Below are 20,582 nucleotides of genomic sequence, written 5' to 3' on the forward strand. Positions count from 1 at the left end.
AATAAAACTGGGTTTGTTTTGCTCCATCTGAAGGAGGAGGGGCGTATTATAGTGACATCACACCGGTCTTCCCACCCCCCTCCTCTCCCTCTCGCTCTCTCCCTCTCTGTGTCCCACTCTGTTCCGCCGGCTCGTCCAGTGTTTGGAAGCCGAAAACAGAGCACCATCGCGGGGGTCTGACTGGCTGTCAACCGAGCTCCAGCGGCAGTCATGGCGGCGCCGTTAGCCCACTTCGATGAGGACTGGCAGGATTTTAACGAGTTCAAGCCGTCGTTAGAGACTCCCGACCAGCTGGACCAGCTCAACTCAAATGTAGTTGACTCCTCGTCGGGCCTAGATGATTTCTCCGACCTAGACAACAGTTTCTCCGGCGAGATCTGCAGCTTCAAATCGATGGAGGACCTCGTCCACGACTTTGACGAAAAGCTGACAGTGTGTTTCCGAAACTACAACACCGCAACGGAAAACATAGCCCCAATTAAACCCATCACGGAAGATAATTACATGAAAGACGACGAGTGAGTGTGTATTTCTTATTCAGGTTTTAACTTTTAATCTCTTGGCTAGCTAACATTAGCTGGCTGGTTAGCCACTTTAGCTAACCTGACGTGCATTTAAACCAGTGAGGGGGGTTTCAGGTTAGCTTCAATCAGTGTTGTGCAAAGTTAGGCAAGCTAGTGTGTTTGTTTGCACATTTAAGATGGTTTATCAACTCAAAATATTCCTGTTTCATGCTGCTAACTTAGATTTAAGTAAACATACAGAACTGGAAATGCAGTATTGTAAGTAACGCATACTTCATTAGCTGCATATTATGACTGCTCTTGAATGGACAGTATTTTTTGAGAGAGAGAGAGAGAGAGAGAGAGAGAGAGAGAGAGAATCATGCCACGTTACCAGTACATGCAATCAAGTACTGGTTGATGTTTTTATTAAACTGCACATGCATAAACTGAATATCCCTTGTATTTAAATGGAAATGCCAGTTTGGAGGTCATGATACAGAACATGTTTGACTTGGTTTTATGTTAGCAGATTGCAAATGTCAGGTTTCATACTCTTAGTTACCACTTTCTGCAAGATTAAACTGTCAGCATCTGCTCTTACCACAGTAAACAACTCACTGTTATCTCAGTGGGAAGTCTTCAGCAGTTGTTGTATCACACAGGCACACAAATGTCACAACTACACACTGGCATGACAACAAGCGATCACTTCACAGCAGTCAGTCATATCAATCCCACACTGAGCAGTGACACTGTAACTACAGAGCTGCATTAATCACACTATTTTTTGGTTTCTGCAGCACGAAACTTTGCAACATGGTGACACAGTGAGATCTGATCACACACTGTGTAAGCCTCTGCTGTTTTACCAGAAGGGAAGTTAGTCATGCTTGCACACATCCACACAAAAAAGTGTTGCTTAAATCTTGGACTTGACTGAATTGGGACATGCAGGACTCCAGTGTCTGTTATAAATTATGCACGATCATGTAGTATAATAACAATACACATTTATTAATTAATTATGAATAAAAAGTGCAGAGGAAGAAACCACCTGAAATGTCAGTTGCCATCCATTTAAGATGCATGTTGGAAAGCATGATATCGGACTGCAAACAATGAACATAAAGAAAATGGCAAAATCATTGTTTGGTCTCTTAAATGTGAAAAATAGCCATTACAATTTCCTAAAGCCCAAGATGACTGTTTTTATTCAACCTACAGAGAAAAACCCAAAGATATTCATTTTATTTATTTTCTCATAAGACAATGAAAGCAGCAAAGCCTCACAACTGAGAAACAGGAACTCATGAATATTTGCCTTTTATCTTGAAAAACTACAACCTTAACTGCTTTTAGATCATCAAAACAGTTTCCAGTTGAATTTTCTGTAGACTAATGAATCCTTTCAGCTCTACAAGGATTTGAACTGGTGTATTAATATCACGCTAGCCGACAAAGATTAATGCTAACATTAAATATCAAGAAGATTACATCACAGATATTCGCAGGGTATGGGAAGTCAGGACTCGTGACTGAACTCGAGCAGGACCCCGTGGCTTGGATATTGAATTTTATTTAGTAACTAAACCCCATTTTTTCCACAGATAAAATCAGAGAGTGCTTTTCACAACAAAAACTAGAAACACTCTTGCTCAGTTACATGTTAGGGAGTAATATAGAAAGGCTGTTCAGAGGGAGGGAAAGGATCCACGGTTGTTATAGCTAAAGAAACACAGTAATGAGAGAATAGAATAATTGGACTGCAGCCTGGTGAAACCCAAAGAGCAGCGGCAGGCTCAGTGAGTCTTTTCTGGATGACTGCACTTTGCAAGACGTGCCCAGGCGCTTAATAACTTCTCCAGCAAGACAATGGCTGAGACGAACAACGGGGATGACAAGGAGGAAGTGTGTGTGTGTGTCTGTGTGTGTGTCTGAGTCTGTGTTTTAGTTAAGAAAGAAAGAAAAAAAAAAGTGTTAAAGCCAAGTCATGCATTATTTGTGCAAGATAAAACAACATCCACAAAAAAATAGGTTCTTTGAAATCTAAGCAAGGCTTGTTTTTGAATGCAAATGTTCTCAGTGGAACTGGAGCTAATGGTGTATTTTGGCATGAACTCACGTGCCAGACACAGTGTCAGTGCTTGAGGCAGAAAAAACATTTCCTGCCAGTCTTTGCCCTATTTAGAACAACCCCTGATCCCCCCACCAAGTCCCCAAGCCGTGCATGAGTACTTCAGGGAGAAACATGTAAGTTACGTAAACATTTGTGTGTGTGTGTGTGTGTGTGTGTGTGTGTGTGTGTGTGTGTGTGTGTGTGTGTGTGAGAGAGAGAGAAAGAGAATGAGAATGAGTGAGAGTGAGTTGGAGAGTGAAGAAGGGACGGGAGGGTGGGTATGACGATGCAGAGCTACTCTGACACATGGGTTCACAGCATCCATCCTAGCACTGCTCGCAGCGATCAGGGCCAGGAATAAAATGTAAAAAAAAAAACCCAGTGATTTGCATGTTTGCTTGAATTTCTCATTCGCCACAGACTTGATTTTCTGTCACAGTGCCCGCTCCAACCAACCAAGTACAAGCTGTTGTGATTTACAAGTATCGAGCTTTATAAAACACAGAATGTTGTGACCTGGAAAAAAAAATCTGATTTTCTAAAATGAAATGCAGACACTGTATCTTTTTCCACATGTTTCACTAAGATCCCTCAGATTTGGTAATTAATAAAAGAGATGATGTAGGCAGGGTTATTTCACACTTGAACAAAATACTTGTAATGTTTAGCAGATTCCGCGCCACCATCTGCTCAACTGAGATATGTTTGCTGCCAACTTTGAAGAGGCAAGATTATTGTAAACAGTGCAGGCTGTTTGTATAATGATGATACTTGTTCCCAAATTGGCAAATATTAGCCAACTTTAAGAGCGTATGGTTTGACCACACAGTTCTAACACTGTGGGTTGACTGGAGTACATTCAATATGGTCAACTAAAAAGTGTAGGGACCTCTGCTTGGAAGCTGAAGCTGAAGCATTACCTCTCACTGGAAAATACTGATGTACTGTGTGTGTGTGTGTGTGTGTGTGTGCTGTCGCATTCGTCAGTGGTTTCAGGCGGCAGCAGGAACACAGTGAAGTGATGTGGGGGAGGTCAGAGAACAGGACACAAGTAATGCTGTGTCACAGTAAAAAAGAGAAGAAAACAGTCTTATCTACTCTTAGATCTATGGTTTGTTTTTCTGCTCACGTTTTTGTTCTGCTCATCGTGATATTGTTTTATTCTCCCTACCTTTTATTAAGTCATGAAGCCCTTCTGCTACTTTCTAGGGTGTGGAACGCACTGACGGACAACTATGGCAACGTGATGCCCGTGGACTGGAAAACATCGCACACTCGCACCCTACACCTGCCCACCCTAAACCTCATTGAGCATGAGGTACCACAGACACACACACAGACACACACACACACACATAGGAGAAGTCATTGGTGTGGTTTAATTTTACAAGCACACTGTTCCCTGCACACTATTTGAAATGTTACTGTACTGAAGAGCAGCTGAGACACAGATGTAAACACTTTGCTGTCAATCTGCTTAACCACCTGTTTGTTGTCTCATCCAAGTCGTCTTTCTGTTTCTCAATCTCTGCCCTCCCTCCCTTCCTCCTTCCCTCCTTCCCTCCCTTCCTCGTGGACAGAAGTTGGACAACCAGTCTCTGGATCTGTCGGATGACGAGGAGCTGAGGGAGCAGATGGATATGCACTCGATTATTGTCTCGTGCATCAACGATGAGCCACTCTTCACTGCTGAGCAGGTAATGTTTCCCACAGTGTCCCATTCATTTGGCTATTTTTGGCATCTCACTGCTATCAATGAAACAATGATAATTAGGGATTTGAGGTTTTCACAGATTTCTGCACTGCAAATTATTTAATTTACAGAAAGCTACTTTGTTTTCTCTGCTGAAGGCCTTTATCTGTGGCAGACACTGACACAATATCTCAATGTGCACATTTTTTCTCAAATTTTGCTCTTCAACCCCATAAATCAAAACAGTGTTATCTAACTAAACTAATTACTCTAGATGCTATCCTGTTTGTGCAGCAGTGTTTTCTATTTTAGCCACACACACACACAGAGAGACACACATACACATACAAATACACACATACCAATGTCATTTTGGTGGGGTCTCTTCCAAGGAAACCCATAATAGTCTAAAATTGGTTTTAAAAAAAGGAATCTGAACTAATTGAACTGACAGCTTGTGTTGCCTAAAACAAATGTCCTTGTAACATTAGAGTTTATCTACTTGAAGCTGTTTTAACTCTAAATATCTCAGTGTCGCAACTTACAACAGACTCTCGTGCTTGAATGCCACACTTGCATTTAGTTTGACTGCACCCAGCCCCGATACTCTTCCTGCGTCATATACAAACCATGGCTGCAGTGGAACGTGCACGTCAGACTTGAGCAACCTTAATCTTGTGTCTGCTAGAGGGAGCGTCAAAGCGGAGTGATCTGCACTGCTGCTCTGTTGTTTGTTAAAATTGAACAGTTAGACAGAGACTTTGATCATTGTGGTGCTCAGCAGGCACCAAGGTAATATTATACTGGAAAACACAGTGTCAAGCTATAAATATCCACATTTAAACTACAATACCAGCTGGGAAAGAACAAACACACATGAGCGTTTTTCATAATCTGTTTTTTTTTTTCATTTAGGTGATAGAGGAGATAGAGGAGATGATGCAGGAGTCTCCAGACCCAGAGGACGACGAGAGTCCCTCCCAATCAGACCTGTCAATGCTATCTCAGGACCTCCACGCTCTGAAACGCTCTGGCTCCAACACCAGCTACGAAGATCGTGAGTATCAGTATGATTGTGTAGACTTAAGAGATGGAATAACAAAGCTTTCAGTGGGCAATTATGAAATGTTCTTTTTTACACTCAAACGCCTTTAGGCAATTATCTGAATCACGTGCTAGATGTCCCACAGTCCAGTTCATGAAGAAACAACTGCACACACGTGCATTTCACGCAATAGCATTCTTATGTAATGTGTAACAAATACAAAGAGACAGCAGTTGCATCTTCCCTGCATGTTATATAATAAAGCCTATTTGGCTTGAGCATAATTTCTAATGACAGACTGGTGAGAATATTTACACTGCTAGCCTGGAGACTGTAGATTTTGTCTAAGATATATTGTACAGTTCATAATGAGTGTCACCAGGTTTATACACAATGTTTACTGTCTTTTACTCTCAGTCAGAAGGTTAAAATGTACGACATGTTAACATATGAAAGAAAATGTATTCATATTGGGCTGCAACTCATGATTATTTGCATTCTTTTATTTCTTCATTCTTTTTTTTTTCTCGGTTGAATAATTAGAACAAGGTGGCATCATTAAATATCTTATTTAGTCCAACAAACAGTCCAAAACCCAAACATATTTAATTTACTATAATGTAAGACCAAGAAAAGTAGCAAACTTCCTACATTAAGGACCTGGATCCATCAGAGAAAATGACCTAAACAATTAAATCAGTTATCAAAATATCTGCTGCTTTATTATCTTTATAATCACCTAATAGTTGCAGCTCTACATTCATATCACTTAAACCTTTGAGATTTCTGCTATACTTAAAACCTTAGAATTCACTTGATAGTTAATGTACTTTGCATTAGAACTGAATTAATTGTTTAATAACAACAATATAATTAATTGAGAACAGTTTGATAATCATATAGTATTTTTTTTTTAACAAAAAAAGATTTTAAAAAGTTCACTGGTTTCTGTCGTTCAAATGTGATATATGTGGTAATACGTTTAAGTAGTGGAGTGTTTTGGCTGCAAGTACAACTTGACTTCACTACTATTTATTGTGAATACACATCAACTCTTCTGTGATTACAACCATATACACTGGTGTGACAATACAAAGACAAAATTCACTTTGACGAGAAATATCGTCGCATTTTCGTCTCGTGGCACGAGGTCTCGTCACACCCCTAATATACACACAATAACCACATGTTCACACCATTCTCAGGTCTGCGTCAGCTGTCTGTGTCTGAGCTGACTGAGACTCTGGAGGAGGTAGAGACGGCCATCCGCCGCTACAGTGAAGAACTGATCCAGGCTCTGGCCCTGCGAGACGAACTGGACTATGAAAAGGAGGTACTGTGACTTTCACTTGGTTATAACTGGATCGCCTCAGATTTACCACAACAAAGCAAGAATCAAACATGTTAAGTGTCTTTTAAGATTCTGAATGCCAAGAAGCAATCCAAAACACTCCAAACACAAAGCTGTGTGTCCATTTGCACAAAGCAATCAACTGACATAATCCAACAACATCACTACACTTGGTTAAAAATAACCTTTTATAAATGATAAAAACAAGACTTGAACAGCTGTTGTGTGGTGATAACAGGGCGCTCATTGGTGTGTTCATGATTGGCTGTAGGCCAATGAGGGTCAGTGAATTGCTAGCAGCTATGATTTAGCCTTTATTATTGGAATATGTTGCCTAATGTGCTTCAATGTCATGACTCTTTCACAGGAGTAAATAAATATTAAATAAATATAGATTATGAAGAAGCACGACGCAGTGTGATCCTAAATACCAACATGACCCAACAAGAGTTTTTTTGTATTTAAACCAAACAGGTGAAGAACAGCTTCATATCGCTGCTGATCGATGTGCAGAACAGACAGAAGGAACACCGCGAGCTGCTGCGGAAGAAGAAGAAAATCCGAAGTACGACTACAACCGGACCCAACGGCCAGAGAACAGCCAGCACGCACATACCGGGCACGGTGAGTCATATGGTGGCAGAGCATGGGAGGCATGAACACATTACGCCCCCCCCCACGACTGTAATGACCATCAGTGAAAGAGAGACACGTGTAAATGCGGCCCCACACTAAGCCGAGACGCATGATGCATGACCTCAAAATGACAGTTTGCATGGGGGAGCTGCTTTCATATCAGCACCGAGGGTTTGTGCCGAGTCTTTTCCTCCTTTCCTTTTTTTAATATAGAAACCTCTCCATATCTCTCTTCACTTTCTCTTTTTTCCCTCCTTCCTCTCACTCCTTGTAGCTCCTCACTCTGGAGGGACTCTCCAATGTCATTCAAAATGGCCTCCGTCAAACTTTTGGCAGCACAGGAGGGGACAAACAGGTGCCCCCCCTCTCTTTCTCTCCACTCACATCTTTTTGTTTTCCTTGCAGATTTATTCCTGTCTTTGTTTTTTCCACTTTCATGTTTGTTTCCTTTTCTTTTCTTTTTTTTTTTTTTTTTTACAGAGACCACTGGCATTTGCTGTCATTTCTTCTTCATTGTTTTAATTATTTCTTCTCTTTTATGTCTTCTGTTTTGCTTCACTACAGTCATTGTTATTTTTGTCATCATTTGAATTCAACACAGCATCACTCTGTCACCGGCCATTTTCATTTTGCTGCTTTTTTTCAGTGTTACCTTTGTTTGTACCTTTTTGTTTAAGCCAGGAGGACACTGTTGCACTGTCACTGCTTTCCTTACTCCACATCATAACAAAAATAGCTCTAATAAGCCTCTGAAAGGTAGAAACCAACCATTAAGGCATTAAAAGTGTGAGACTGAATGATAATATGTGTGACAACAGTTGATTTTTGATGCGATCGTCCACCTGCTTGTGTCTTACATGATCTTTCTGCTTCTCAGTACCTGACCACAGTAATCCCTTATGAGAAGAAAGCAGGCTCCCCCTCTGTAGAAGACCTCCAGATCCTCACAAAGAGTGAGTCAACAACAACTATCCAACTAAACCATCTCATTTAAATGTGGATTGTGGCTGCCACAACGTTTTTTTGTTTTGTGTTTTTTAGCAGTTTTTGTCTATATTGTGTTTTCAGGATTTATTTATTTTTTTCACTTATTTTTTTATTGATTTTTAGAATAATACACAAAAACAAGGTATAAACTTTTCCTTCACAAACATCTAAACTTTAAAGAATTTTTAATATTTTTTATTATTATTTTTATTTATTTTATTTTATAGTTATTATTATTATTATTTTTATTTATTTATTTTATTTGTATTATTATTATTTTTATTTATTTATTTTATTATTATTATTATTATTTTTATTATTATTATCATTATGTGTATTATTATTATTATTATTATTATTATTATTATTATTTATTTATTTATTTATTTTCTAATTTATTCTTGGTTATTGGTATGGTTTTTCTTTTTTTTCTTTTTTTTTCTTTGGTGTGTTTTCAGGCTTTAATGTACTGCTCTTTCCCTTTTTAGTCCTACATGCCATGAGGGATGACAGCGAGAAGGTGCCTGCCCTGCTAACAGACTACATTCTCAAAGGTAAACACTCAAACTGTCCTCACATCAGTTTTCCATACTTGGACTTCAGGAGCAAAGTGAATAAGCTGGGCAACATCATCAGTCTATAAAATGAGTCATCAGTTATTAAAAACCTGAGAAGAATGGAAATGTTTACTTAAGTCGTGACCTAAATTTAGGTGTCTTGTCACAGAAAGGGTGACCACTGGAGTTCACACATCCTGCCCCCTTGTTGCTTGAACAAGGAAGTACAGAAATGTATTTCTCCATTTTTAGAAGGCTGTTTAGTAGAAAAACCAGAAAGTCAGAGGAAAGAAATCAACACAAACAAATATGAATAAAAGGGGAGGGGGGAATTTGCTTTTCTTGGCACACTTCACTTTTGACCTGTACCTTCCTTGTTTCTCGTCTGTGCTGCATTGTCCTTTGGGTAGCTCTGGTATGAGAGCAGTGGAAACCGAGGTTTGTGAGGCACTGACACATTAACACAGATTCTTCACCTTCAGCCATGTACTCTGAGCTGTGTCAAAAGCCCCTTTCTTTCTCTCTTTCTCTCTTTCTCAATATGTCTGTGTAGTATCACAATCTTACCCCCGCCCCCAAAAAAGCCAGCAACCTTCCCTTCACTCACTCACTCACTCTCTCTCTCACTCACTCACTCACTTACTTACTCCATGCTGTAGTCGCTATCGTGCTGTGCGGTGTTTGTGGCTGCACTTACCCTGAAACACACGGATACACTCATGCACATAACTCCACCCCTTTTACCGGCAAGCTTGCAGTAGCAGCCGTTGGTGTGTCTGCTTCTCACCTGTAGCTACCGTTTCCCTTTTTTTCTCACCTGACTTTTTTTTCTCCGCCCTTGTGGTAGTTGCTTTTTCATTCTCTACAGCTCTCCTACATCTGCTATTAATCATGTGCATTGATGATTAACTCCTCTCTTCTTGTCTCCACAGTTCTTTGTCCCACATAAAGCCAAAGGAAGCAGCTCCTGTTTTCCAGAACCTTCCACCAGAGCAGCAGAAGAAGAGGGTTCTGGGTAATCTGGAAAAACCTGGATTGAAAAAAAAAAAAAAAAAATCCAAACTATCCTCTCTGTTTTTCAACCCATAGACTTTCTTTCCTTCCTTTTTTTTACTCTGCTGCATTGTTGTTCCTCAGATTTTAACTCTAGATATAACTTCCTCTTCTTTTCATTTTTTTTTAATCTTTTTATTGCTTGAGTGCAACAACCCTGTACATCCCAACTGCATGACGACTCGTCTATGAATGCCAGTAATCAGTATTAATCTTAAATGCCTCACTTCCTGATCAGCCATTGATTCTTGAATGGTGAAGGGTTGAGAAATGAGCAGGGTTTTTTTTGATTCCATGAGCCTGATTGAGGGAATTTGCAGTCCAGTCATTTTATTTAGTCAACACATTTGCATCTTTGTACTTCACGCTCGACTAAAGAAAGCAAATCCTTTTCTGGATCTCTTCTACCAGGCCGCTCACAGCGTCAGGAGCTAGTTCTGTTTTTTCCTGTAGGGAAAACCTTTTGCTTTGCTGGCATTTGTTTGATTTTGATTTGATTGCAATACGATGTGTTGAGGTTCGAAAACTCTGCTTTCTGAGGATCAAAGAGCAAACCCTTTAATTCTGAACTCCAAACCTGTCTTTGCATTTTGGTTTCGGGTTAACGCTCAATATTAGCAGTTAGTTTGAATGTTGAAATGAAATATTTTGTATACGATGACGTGAAATTGCACAGTTTTTGAGAGCTTTTTACTTTTTAAAAAAAAGGGAAAAAGTGAAATGACTTAAAGTAATAGCTGGATGAACAAAACATAGAACATATTTTTGGATAAGGAGTTTGTTTTTACTGAGATTTAAGGAGCTGCCAGTCGCCACTTTTTTGACTACATTGCAACATCATCTGTAAATGCTGTCCATTGACCTCTGAGCCCTCAAGTAGTGACCCCACCCCCCCCCCCCCCAACGACTTTATCACTTCTCCTGGAGCTGTCACGTCTCCTGTGTCACACATTAGAAGATGACTTGGCTCGTCACATCAGTAGATAGATGTCTAGTTTAGCTTCTAATATGAGTTGTGGTTTTTCTCTATCTGCCAACCCTTTAACTGTCATGTGATTTTTTTAGGGATCTTACGGTAGCACTTTAGTCTGTCAGTGACCTGGTCATGTAGTAGTGGAATAAGTAGTGAACTTTGGAGTACGTCTCACTAGATTAGTGTTAGATGATGCTTAGAATAATTTAGCCAGTGGTCCAGAAAACAAGAGTTGTTGTCATGCATCTTGTTCCATTTGTTTCTTATTAGTCATCACAGGTATGACAATCTGTACACATAGTTGTTTAAACAAGCTTAAAGGGGCATTCCACTGTTTTTACACACTATACAAGCAGCTCACATGTCATGAGGAGTACAGCACCTGCATGTAAAAACTGGTGTGTGATGTTTTCTGTGCATCTGGAGTCTGAAAATGGAGGAAATAACCCTGCTGATTTCATCTGTGATATCTTGAATTGGGGCTTTAAATTTAAAACAGAAAGCCTACATATGACAAATTCATAAAGTACTGTTTCAAGGAGGTAGGTGTTTAGTAGGCAGGGAGGGTCAAACAGAAACATGCTATCACATTGCATTATGGGAATTTTAGGAGCCAGTGTTGTTGGAGCTTGCCCCATACACAGGGCTAATGATCCAGGTATCTGAGCTTATGCCTCATTGATTTTGACTTTTTTTTTTCATGTCTCTTTTAAGTCTCCAAATGCAATAATAAATCAGCGGAGCGCCCCTTCAAAAGAAACACATGTAACACCAATCTAGCACTGCATGTCTGCCAAGTTGATACACTGAAGTTCAGATCACCAGCCACTACCGGATCAGGTCTAGTCTAGCTCTCAGGTACGATCATTAGTGTTAGCAGTTTAAAAATCTTGTTCTCAAAGGTACTGAGTCTTGATTTGTTTTCTGACATCTTCGCAGCTAGACTTGAATTTGCTGCACTTTTATCTTTTTCAAACTCTGGTAAAATAAGAAATTCAAATACCTGGACAAACAGATAGAGGCAATCGTGGTCGCCTCTTGACTAAATCAGGGTAGCATTACGGTTTGTTGATTTTGACATGATTTGTTGAAATGTAATTTAAATGCTCGAAGTCATAGACTATGCTTAGTAGTAGTATTAGTCATAGTTGTAGTCATAGTAGTAGGTGTAGCTAAGGCAAGGACCTCTTTAGAGGCTGCAGTAGCATCTGCTTGTTGTAGCAGTCTGCAGTTTGACATCTAGCAGCAAACTAGTTAGATAATCAGTGGTTCATATGGAGGAATAGGAGAGAATATCTTGGTTTGATTACAGGTTGGTTGCAGATTTAAAGCATGACTCGTGGCCAGAGAAGAGGGCATAAGAGGAGGGTGAGGGGTGTGATAAAGGTTTTGGACGTTGGGGAAGATTGCACAAAGGGATGCTAAAGTTTGAGGGGTCCATTTGTTCTTTTGTAAAGGAAGGCAAAAGCTTGTAGTTCTATATTTAACTGTTTCTATGTAACTGTTGTTTCTACTGTTGCCCGCTTGGAAAACATTCACAACCTAGCATGTGCTGCATGCACTTTACTGCTGCAAATACATTTCTAATGATGATTAATTTGTTTACAGACATATTACACTAAAGGGACATTTGCACTTTGCAATGAAATACTGAAAATCTCAAAGCATCAAATGAAAACTGTAAATCAGATAGAGCAGTAAAGATCGACGTCAGCAAGCTTGTGGCAGTGAAACGTCCCTCACTCAATAATAATCTGATATTTCAAAAACTTGAGTGAAAATGGTTTATAACACCAACTGTGTACATTTTTCTTGTTTTATATTGAAATGGCAGTCAGCACGGAGGTCACTGAAGGATCTCGTCTCAGGCCAGAGCCTCTTATCTGGTCGTCTTAGCAGACATATCAGTGTAACTACAGTTTAGAGATGATTTATATTTATATATACAATTAAACAAGCAAGGGAATAAGAGAGGCTGCCTTTGTAAATGCCTGAAAATTTTGTACATTTAAACCAACTCCTTTTGTTTTTAATGCAATAAAATTCCCCAGTTTTGGGTTTTATGTTTACTGTCTCATGTGGTACCGCAGTATATTAACTTATTATGTAAATGTTTCTTTTGTAACCATATTATTGACTGTAATGGTACAAGTGTTTTGTGCCCGCATTGCAACTCATTTCAAATAAATTAATATGTGAAGACTTTAATATGGTTTTGGGTCTTTCTGTGTGTTGCAAGTAAACCGTGGTTGGTATTAGTGGATCACATTTTTATTAAATCCTTTCTGGACCCACAAACTCTACATGCCTGTGTGACCAAAACATTAATATGTCATTAGCTGAGAAAAAACAATTGTTTTTTATCATGCTTTATTTATCCCAAAAGAAGCAAGAAAATCTTTGCAACTCATAAAAGAATATTTTGTCTAAAAGATTGACATATATCTTCATAAAACAAAATGAGTATTTTAGCCATTCCATAAATCCCACTTCTTTTTCAAAATTTTACTCCATGAAAATATATGCTTTTATTATCCAGTCGTTCATTGTTCACAATCACTGAGTTTTCTTGAATGCTAAAGAAAAACTTTGTGAGGCCCAAATCTGGTTATGTGAATTATTTGCAATATTGAATGAGATTAAGAAAACCAATCTAGCGCCTTTTTTACTCACATATAATTATTAAAGGACAAGTTCACTTTTGAGTAAAACAACAGTAAATGCCTAAATGAACATTCAAACAGAGTTTTCTTGTTGTAATCATTCCTCATGTTCATAATGACCATTAGAGGACCTCCTCTGTTACCATGGCAGTGACTGGAGACAAAATCCACATTCCTTGTTTTAATCAAAATGTTTCTGAGTTAGTCCAATAAAGAGGACATCTTCCACAGTTACAGCCTTCTTAGTAAAACATGTGCCTTGGTGTCTTGACAGAGGGGAATTTAGCACTAAAAAGATAGAAACTTTAAAAAAAATATTGGCTTTATTTGACTAATTTGAATGGCTGAAGCCTCATTAACTTCAATAAAGTTTTAAATACATTTTTGATCACTTACACTGAAAGTGTGTTAGAAACAGGATACTTCAATGTGTAGTATGAACAGGAGGATACACAAAGAAAAACAAGTCAATGCTCAGTTGGTCACCTGACTATATCCTATATCCTTTAATATTGTGTTAAGTTGCTTCACTTCATCTCGCTAATCATCATCTGTATCAACAGGATGGATACAACCATCTGACCACACCAAATTTGATAAATAATGTACAGCATGGTTTAAATAAACATCTCTTTTTCCTTATTTCTCAGTTTATACAGTTTTACTGTCTATCTTAATGGCACTTGCAAGCTGCATCCATCAAATATGTTAAATTCACCAGACAAACAGTTCAAGTTTAGGACAGTTTTTGTCATTCCATCACAAAAAGCATCAACTATTCATGTAAAGAGAAATAGTAAAAAGGTTGCTAGTCATGAAGAGCTGGTGGGAAATGAATGAAATGTGTCTGTAAAATAAAGAAGTATGTCACTTACAAAAGTACCAGATAAAAGTAAAGGAATAAAATATGGAAATAAGTTAAATGTTCTGCCTGGTCATCATATCTTTGGTTTATTTGTGTGTGTGTGTGTGTGTGTGCATGTGCGTGTGCGTGTGTGTGTGTGTGTGTGTGTGTGTGTGTGTGTGTGTGTGCTAAGTCTATTCATTGATGAGAAGTTTTGGATGTCAGACATCCTCTTATTTCTTTGGAAGAGCTTTCTGTAAAAGCAGATGCAGATGCTCCTCCTCCCTCTTAATATTAACTTATCTTTCTTCAAGTTGTGTTCACCTTTCACGGCGGCAACATTTTCCACCTTCCTGTCTTGTGTTGCTACAGTTGTTCCAATTCTTTTGTCACGATGTTATTACTGACATCAACTCTTAACAGTGACACTTTAACTGCAGACAAAACAAGGTCTATTTTATGTGAGCATGAGCCCTCACTTGTCACAATGTTAAACATCCAGGGTGAGTGTCTTGTCAGGTTGAAAGGTCATCCTCAGGTCACAGGTTGGTGTCAGTGAACATTGTGTGCTCCTTCCTCACGGTGCTGAAGCCTTTGATGGTGTCAACAAATTCCTCGTCGTCCATAAACTAGAAGAGAGAAGAACGCGGCTCGTTAAATGGAGACCATATTTCAAGTCACTTTGAAGTATTATATATTTATATATTTCAGATATCTGAGATTGGACTGCCTTTGAAACAGTTCAATTTCTATTTTCACAATGTTTTTAATTAACCTTAAAGAGACAGTTATCTCCAAAATCAAAAATACATCTTTTTCTTCTATCTGTACTACAACTGATTCATCCAGATTTTAGTGTGAGTTACTGAGTCTTGGAGATATTGGCTTCAGAGATGTCTATCTGCTGTGGAATACAAAGGAACTGAATGCCACTCACACCAAAATTATCTAGATGGATAAATAGCACTGCGGGTAAGAGGAAATATATGTATTTTTGATTTGGGGGCGAACAGTCCCTTTAAAATGTTATATTTATTTTAATTGCAAATTGCTTCGAGCTTCAGAATTTCCCTGTTTAAAGTGTTGTAACGATAACCCACAAGCAATTAACATTAGTATTAGCTTGTCCTTTGATATTATTAACAGCTAAATTATTATTTTAGTCAAAACAAATTTGCATTCTATGAATCAGGGAACAGACTTTCTTGTTCAATATTGCTATTAAATGCGATATGGTGCTCATTCAATTATACATGTAGTTACTAATAGGGTGTTTGACCATAAACATAGAAGCCAAAGCAGATATTTAATGGTAACAATCTTGTTTGGTGTAAACATTAACATATACGCTGATGCACTGACTGTTTTTCCATTCGTGTGGGTGTATTAGGGTACAGCTGTGAAAATGATGTGCTATGCTTGTATTTGAGGTTATCCAGACTCATAAAATAAAAAAATGTTTTCTCCAAGAGAAGTAGTATGTGCATTACAGACATTACAGTATAGTACAAAATGCTATGAAACAGCATGGCAACATACAGTTAATCTCATCAGACTGTCAGTGCTTTGAATGGGCTCAGCATACGTTTTTGGGGTCTCTCACCATCCCACTGTCATGGCCTGAAATAGTTGGGTCCCACGCCTCATCATCTCCTGTCAGGGACTTCCCGTCCATCACCTGGCTGACGCTACGTCTCAGGGAGTTCACACTGAGGATCCCTGGTTCACCCTGTGGCGGGACTTCATCAGTGGGCTCACATTTAGTTTCCACCACGTCCTAGTGGGAACAAAAAAAAGACCAAACATACTCTATACCATGAGTATGAGCAGGGGAAAAAAACATGTATGTTTGAAGAGGGATTGATTTTTACCTCCATCTTCATGGTGAAGCCCTTGAGAGTAACACTGGTGGAGACGCCTGTTGTGTCAGGCACAGTCTCAAACTGAAAAGGAGAGTGAGTGAAGCTTTCACAATGTGCAATGTTTACACACACTGTCTCACTGGCAAAATGCATGCATGAGATATTAGTTTTTCACTATATTCAGCATTTCTGACATTTATTATTATTATTACATTATTATTAATTGTGAGGCTCATAAACCATCAATTTGACTGAAATGATCCAACAATACAAACTAAAAACAAGATGCTCCCTAAACAAATGTCATCTTAAGAAAATTACAGGTGTTACTAATAACATGAATTAATGGCTCTATTAGCTTTCTCACCAAAATGGAGTTGCTGTGTGGGTAAACAGCCATGGGGCTCCTCTTCTGCATAGGTAGGGCCAGTGGCGGTCTCTCTCTGGTGAAGGGGGGTTTGTTCAAGGCCTAGTGAAGGATGATGAGAGGGAAAGAGAATATAGTTGATATGTCATTACAAAAATAGATACAAGCTGAAAATATTGCCTTTTGTGGCTGGTGGTGGAAATTTTCCCCTTGCTGTAGGCTTCTCAAAAGTGCACTGCACCATTGTGCAAGCTGACTTTACCAAATGTTACCTGCTAGCGCTACCCATTATACACACTCTGGTTTCTTACTAATGAAAGAGGAGGGATTTCAAAGGTCTTTAACATTCACACTTGCCTATGATGATCAATCTACCTCTTCCATGACATACTTTATAACACAACATAACGGAGCACTGTATCTTACCTTATGAAGCACAACCCCTAAAATGACAGCCAGCAGTAGCAGGGCGATGCCTGCCATCACTACGATGAACCACAGCTCCTGGAAAGCTGGCTGGTCTCCCTGGCCTTCCTCTGCCTGCTCACCGCCCACTCCTCCACCTCCTATTCCTCCAGGAGGAGAGGGGCTCGGTGAATCTGATGGGAAAAATAGGATCAAAATCAGCATGCCATTTTTTAGTTTTATCACACCTGTTCATTTTTTTTAGTGTAATAGTGAAGAATAAATATTCATCCGATTATTAAAATATTGTTGTTTTTTGTGATTTAAAGTCTCTCTGTGTCAAAACCTCTGCACCCTTTCTATGCATACTACTACAGAAGTTTACATTTTGCATTGTTTGAGAAAGAAAGGCGATCACACATGTGCTGCAGAGGAGATAACACTGTAACTGGAGACATACTTGCTTACATGGCCTAGTTTCTATCCTGCAGATAGCACCACACCCCACAATCAGCCACTCTTATCTATTTATATTTCTTCACACTGAAAGTCTAAATATGTCAAGTCTCTGGATGTATGTTAGTGGATTACACAATATATTTGTAAGCTGTGGTGCTGGTTAATGTGTATAGTAGTGGTAGTATTTCATAGATCTTTCAGGAAAATGTCTCTTTGAGGCAAATAGAATAGAAACCTGAATTAGGTTTTCAAAATTCTTGTATGCAAACTGACTTAAAATGAACTGTATGTCCAGAAAGGGACTGATGGAAAAAAAAAAAGTGTTCAGAGACTCACCAGTGCCCAGGTCCGTGGTTCGGCCTGTGGTGGGGGTGCTGGCAGCCCCTCGCCGTGTGATACATCGATCGGAAGGGCAAAGACCTGCTGGGTGTTTAGGATCACACCTGTTGTCCCATCAATATTTTACACCTGATACTTTTACTTGCTGACTTGCTCTCTCCTACAGCACCCTGAAACAGCGAAAGTTAGTGTTATGAAAACAGACTGTTAGATTGTCTTTTCCCCTGCGCCAAACTTAATATTTCCTAGAGATCATGAGACATAGAAAGTAATATCTGAGCTACAACAGCCTTGAGCAATCTGCATGTGTGTCCCTCGGACCTTCCAAATCTCCCATCAACCTTTGCTTTTCTTCAGCAGTGCCATGGTAACAGCCAGGTGTCACATTTCAGTTTACCTGAAGAGTCATGGTAGCAGCCATATCACCCATCTGATCCTCAGGTGTACTGTGTCTTTTCTTATAAGAATATGTGTCTCATACTGTATGTAAATATGTACTAAAATCAGCTGATGATATGTGATCTCCACTAGTATAAAGACAGTACTGTGTGCATAATGTAAATAACACAGTACTAAACAAAATGTTATTATTCATGATAGTATGATAGTATTTCAGTGTTATATTAAGAAGTGAACCTAAGTTGTTAGGAAGCATCTGACCTGCTGAAGTCTCATTGAGCCACACACCCTCTGCTCTCCCTCTACAGAGTGTATCTGAACAGAGGATTTCTCTGCATTAACTCATAATGTGTCATATGTAGGTACTGCTATAATTTAAACTGATGCATCATTTCAGTTTTTATGCCCTGCCATCATGATAAATGTTACAGAGCAGCGTATCAGCAACACGGTTCTGTCTGCTGTCTGTGTGTTGACACTTTTATGAACACAGCAATAACCTCAACAACAATACAAAATGTAAACTTATCATGTAAGACACAAACTACTATAGAGAAGCGCTGCAATTTAAGAGTCTACAGGAAATTTTTGTCCACATACAAAATAGAAAATGATGTATTTTAACAAAGGCTACAAGCAGAACTGTTGTGTATCAGTCCCTTTGCTGTGACCTTCCATCATATGAGAACAGCTACAAATTCAATCTGATTAGTAATGATTAATTATCTTAATTACCTCATTAGCTAAATCAGTCATCTCATAATGAAAGCCTGGAGGACATTCTCTTTTCTTTTAACAATGACATTGAAGCTATATAAGCTTTTATGTTTTACTCATATTACAAGTGTCTTAATGATCTATTTCCAATATTACTACAGTATACTCATGTTTTCATGGTATGTCTTTGACTCCAATAGCCCTGCTGAAATTGCTGGGGGTTGTGTATAAATGGAAATATCAACGTGTTTATATGAATTTGAATTTGACAGTAACATATATACTACTGGTCAAACATTTTAGAACACACATTCTTCTATTTTTATTGAAATTTGAGCAGCTCAACACCAGTGAATAACCCTTAAATGCACAAAGGTAAGCAGTAACTGCCATAGGTATAACAAAACAAACTATTCAGATGATCAAGAACTAAGAACTTTCTGAACAATATCTATTTTCCATTGTTGAGAGAATTTGTGCGTTCACCTGTTATATCTGCAAAAGGCAGCTAATATGAGCAATGATTTTGATAAAAACAAAAAGATTCCATGAGTTATTTATTTTAACTCCAGCTGTTTATACATTGAAACATTAAACTACACACACTTCTAGAAAAAATGGAAAACTTGGTGTATTGTAAAACCTTTGACCAGTAGTGTGTTTAATTAAAAATGATGGATGAGATCTGACCTTTGACCTTTGACAATACTTAAACAAATGAACACTTTCAAGCCCCCCCTTCTCTCTCTCTCTCTCTCTCTCTCTCTCTCTCTCTCTCTCTCTCTCTCTCTCTCTCTCTCTCTCTCTCTCTCTACCCTACCAAACAATTTTACACCTTTTATGGTCATCAGTTGTCTGAGAATATCATGAGCTCATTCTCAAAATCAGCACAACACGATGCTCCTTGCAGTAAGCTGTATGACCACATGATGGCGCTAAGCAGCTTCTGCATGTTGTGCTGTTGCAGGCAGTGTCAGGAAAATGTCTTTTGCTTGTCAGCTGCAGTGCTCCTTCAGGTACTGTCGTGCTACTGTCATGCCATAACTGTAAACAGCTGCACGTGTATGAATATTCAAAAATACACACATGCACCTGACACCAACTTAACACTGGTCTTTCCTGGTAAAGACAAAGCAACACTGAGCTGATGGCCATGATGTGCAAAACTTTCTTCATGCTGTCCTCAAGTGACTTCAAACTGTACATGTACAGTTGTCCATCTGCTGTGGGGGAGTGATTGGGAATGACAGGCAAGAGGTAGAACAGCAGCTTTGGTAACATTTTGTCAGGGTGTTCATGGAAGCGCCGCAGGAAGGCATAAAACTTTAACATGCGTGAGCAGCTAGTGTTGAATCCTGGGAAGAAATGAGGGGGTTGGATCAAGACCAGCTTCAAACATTTCTTCTTTGCCCTAAAAGAAGATGAATTAACCATGATTTTCCATGTTATTGTCCATTGTCCATGCCGGACAATGGACAATATATATATTATTTCAGTACTATCATAAATTTCTCAGTGAAGGAATGTTTTCTCTTCCTTTCTGAAATCGTGTATATTGGAAATAAAGTTTATTTTATTAGCTTTTTAATAGATACATCTTTTTTAGGATG

At 38.9% G+C, this 20,582-nt stretch overlaps 1 protein-coding gene across 2 annotated transcripts; it reads left to right on the forward strand.

Moving 5' to 3' along the window:
* The first annotated feature begins 79 nt into the window (after nucleotides 1–79).
* fez2b (fasciculation and elongation protein zeta 2b) lies at nucleotides 80–9,983 on the forward strand. Of its 2 annotated transcripts, XM_053337149.1 has the most exons (9): nucleotides 80–518; nucleotides 3,832–3,940; nucleotides 4,203–4,319; nucleotides 5,231–5,372; nucleotides 6,566–6,693; nucleotides 7,186–7,335; nucleotides 8,225–8,300; nucleotides 8,823–8,888; nucleotides 9,824–9,983. In XM_053337149.1, exons 1-9 carry the CDS (start codon nucleotides 211–213, stop codon nucleotides 9,838–9,840), a joined length of 1,113 nt encoding a protein of 370 aa, XP_053193124.1. In that variant the 5' UTR covers nucleotides 80–210; the 3' UTR covers nucleotides 9,841–9,983. The 2 variants fall into 2 exon arrangements, with proteins under 2 accessions (XP_053193124.1, XP_053193123.1); XM_053337148.1 differs by lacking the exon at nucleotides 9,824–9,983 and having other exon boundaries at nucleotides 8,823–9,736.
* Nucleotides 9,984–20,582: the final 10,599 nt, after the last annotated feature.

The sequence above is a fragment of the Scomber japonicus genome, chromosome 17, assembly GCF_027409825.1.
Source record: "Scomber japonicus isolate fScoJap1 chromosome 17, fScoJap1.pri, whole genome shotgun sequence".
NCBI lineage: Eukaryota > Metazoa > Chordata > Actinopteri > Scombriformes > Scombridae > Scomber > Scomber japonicus.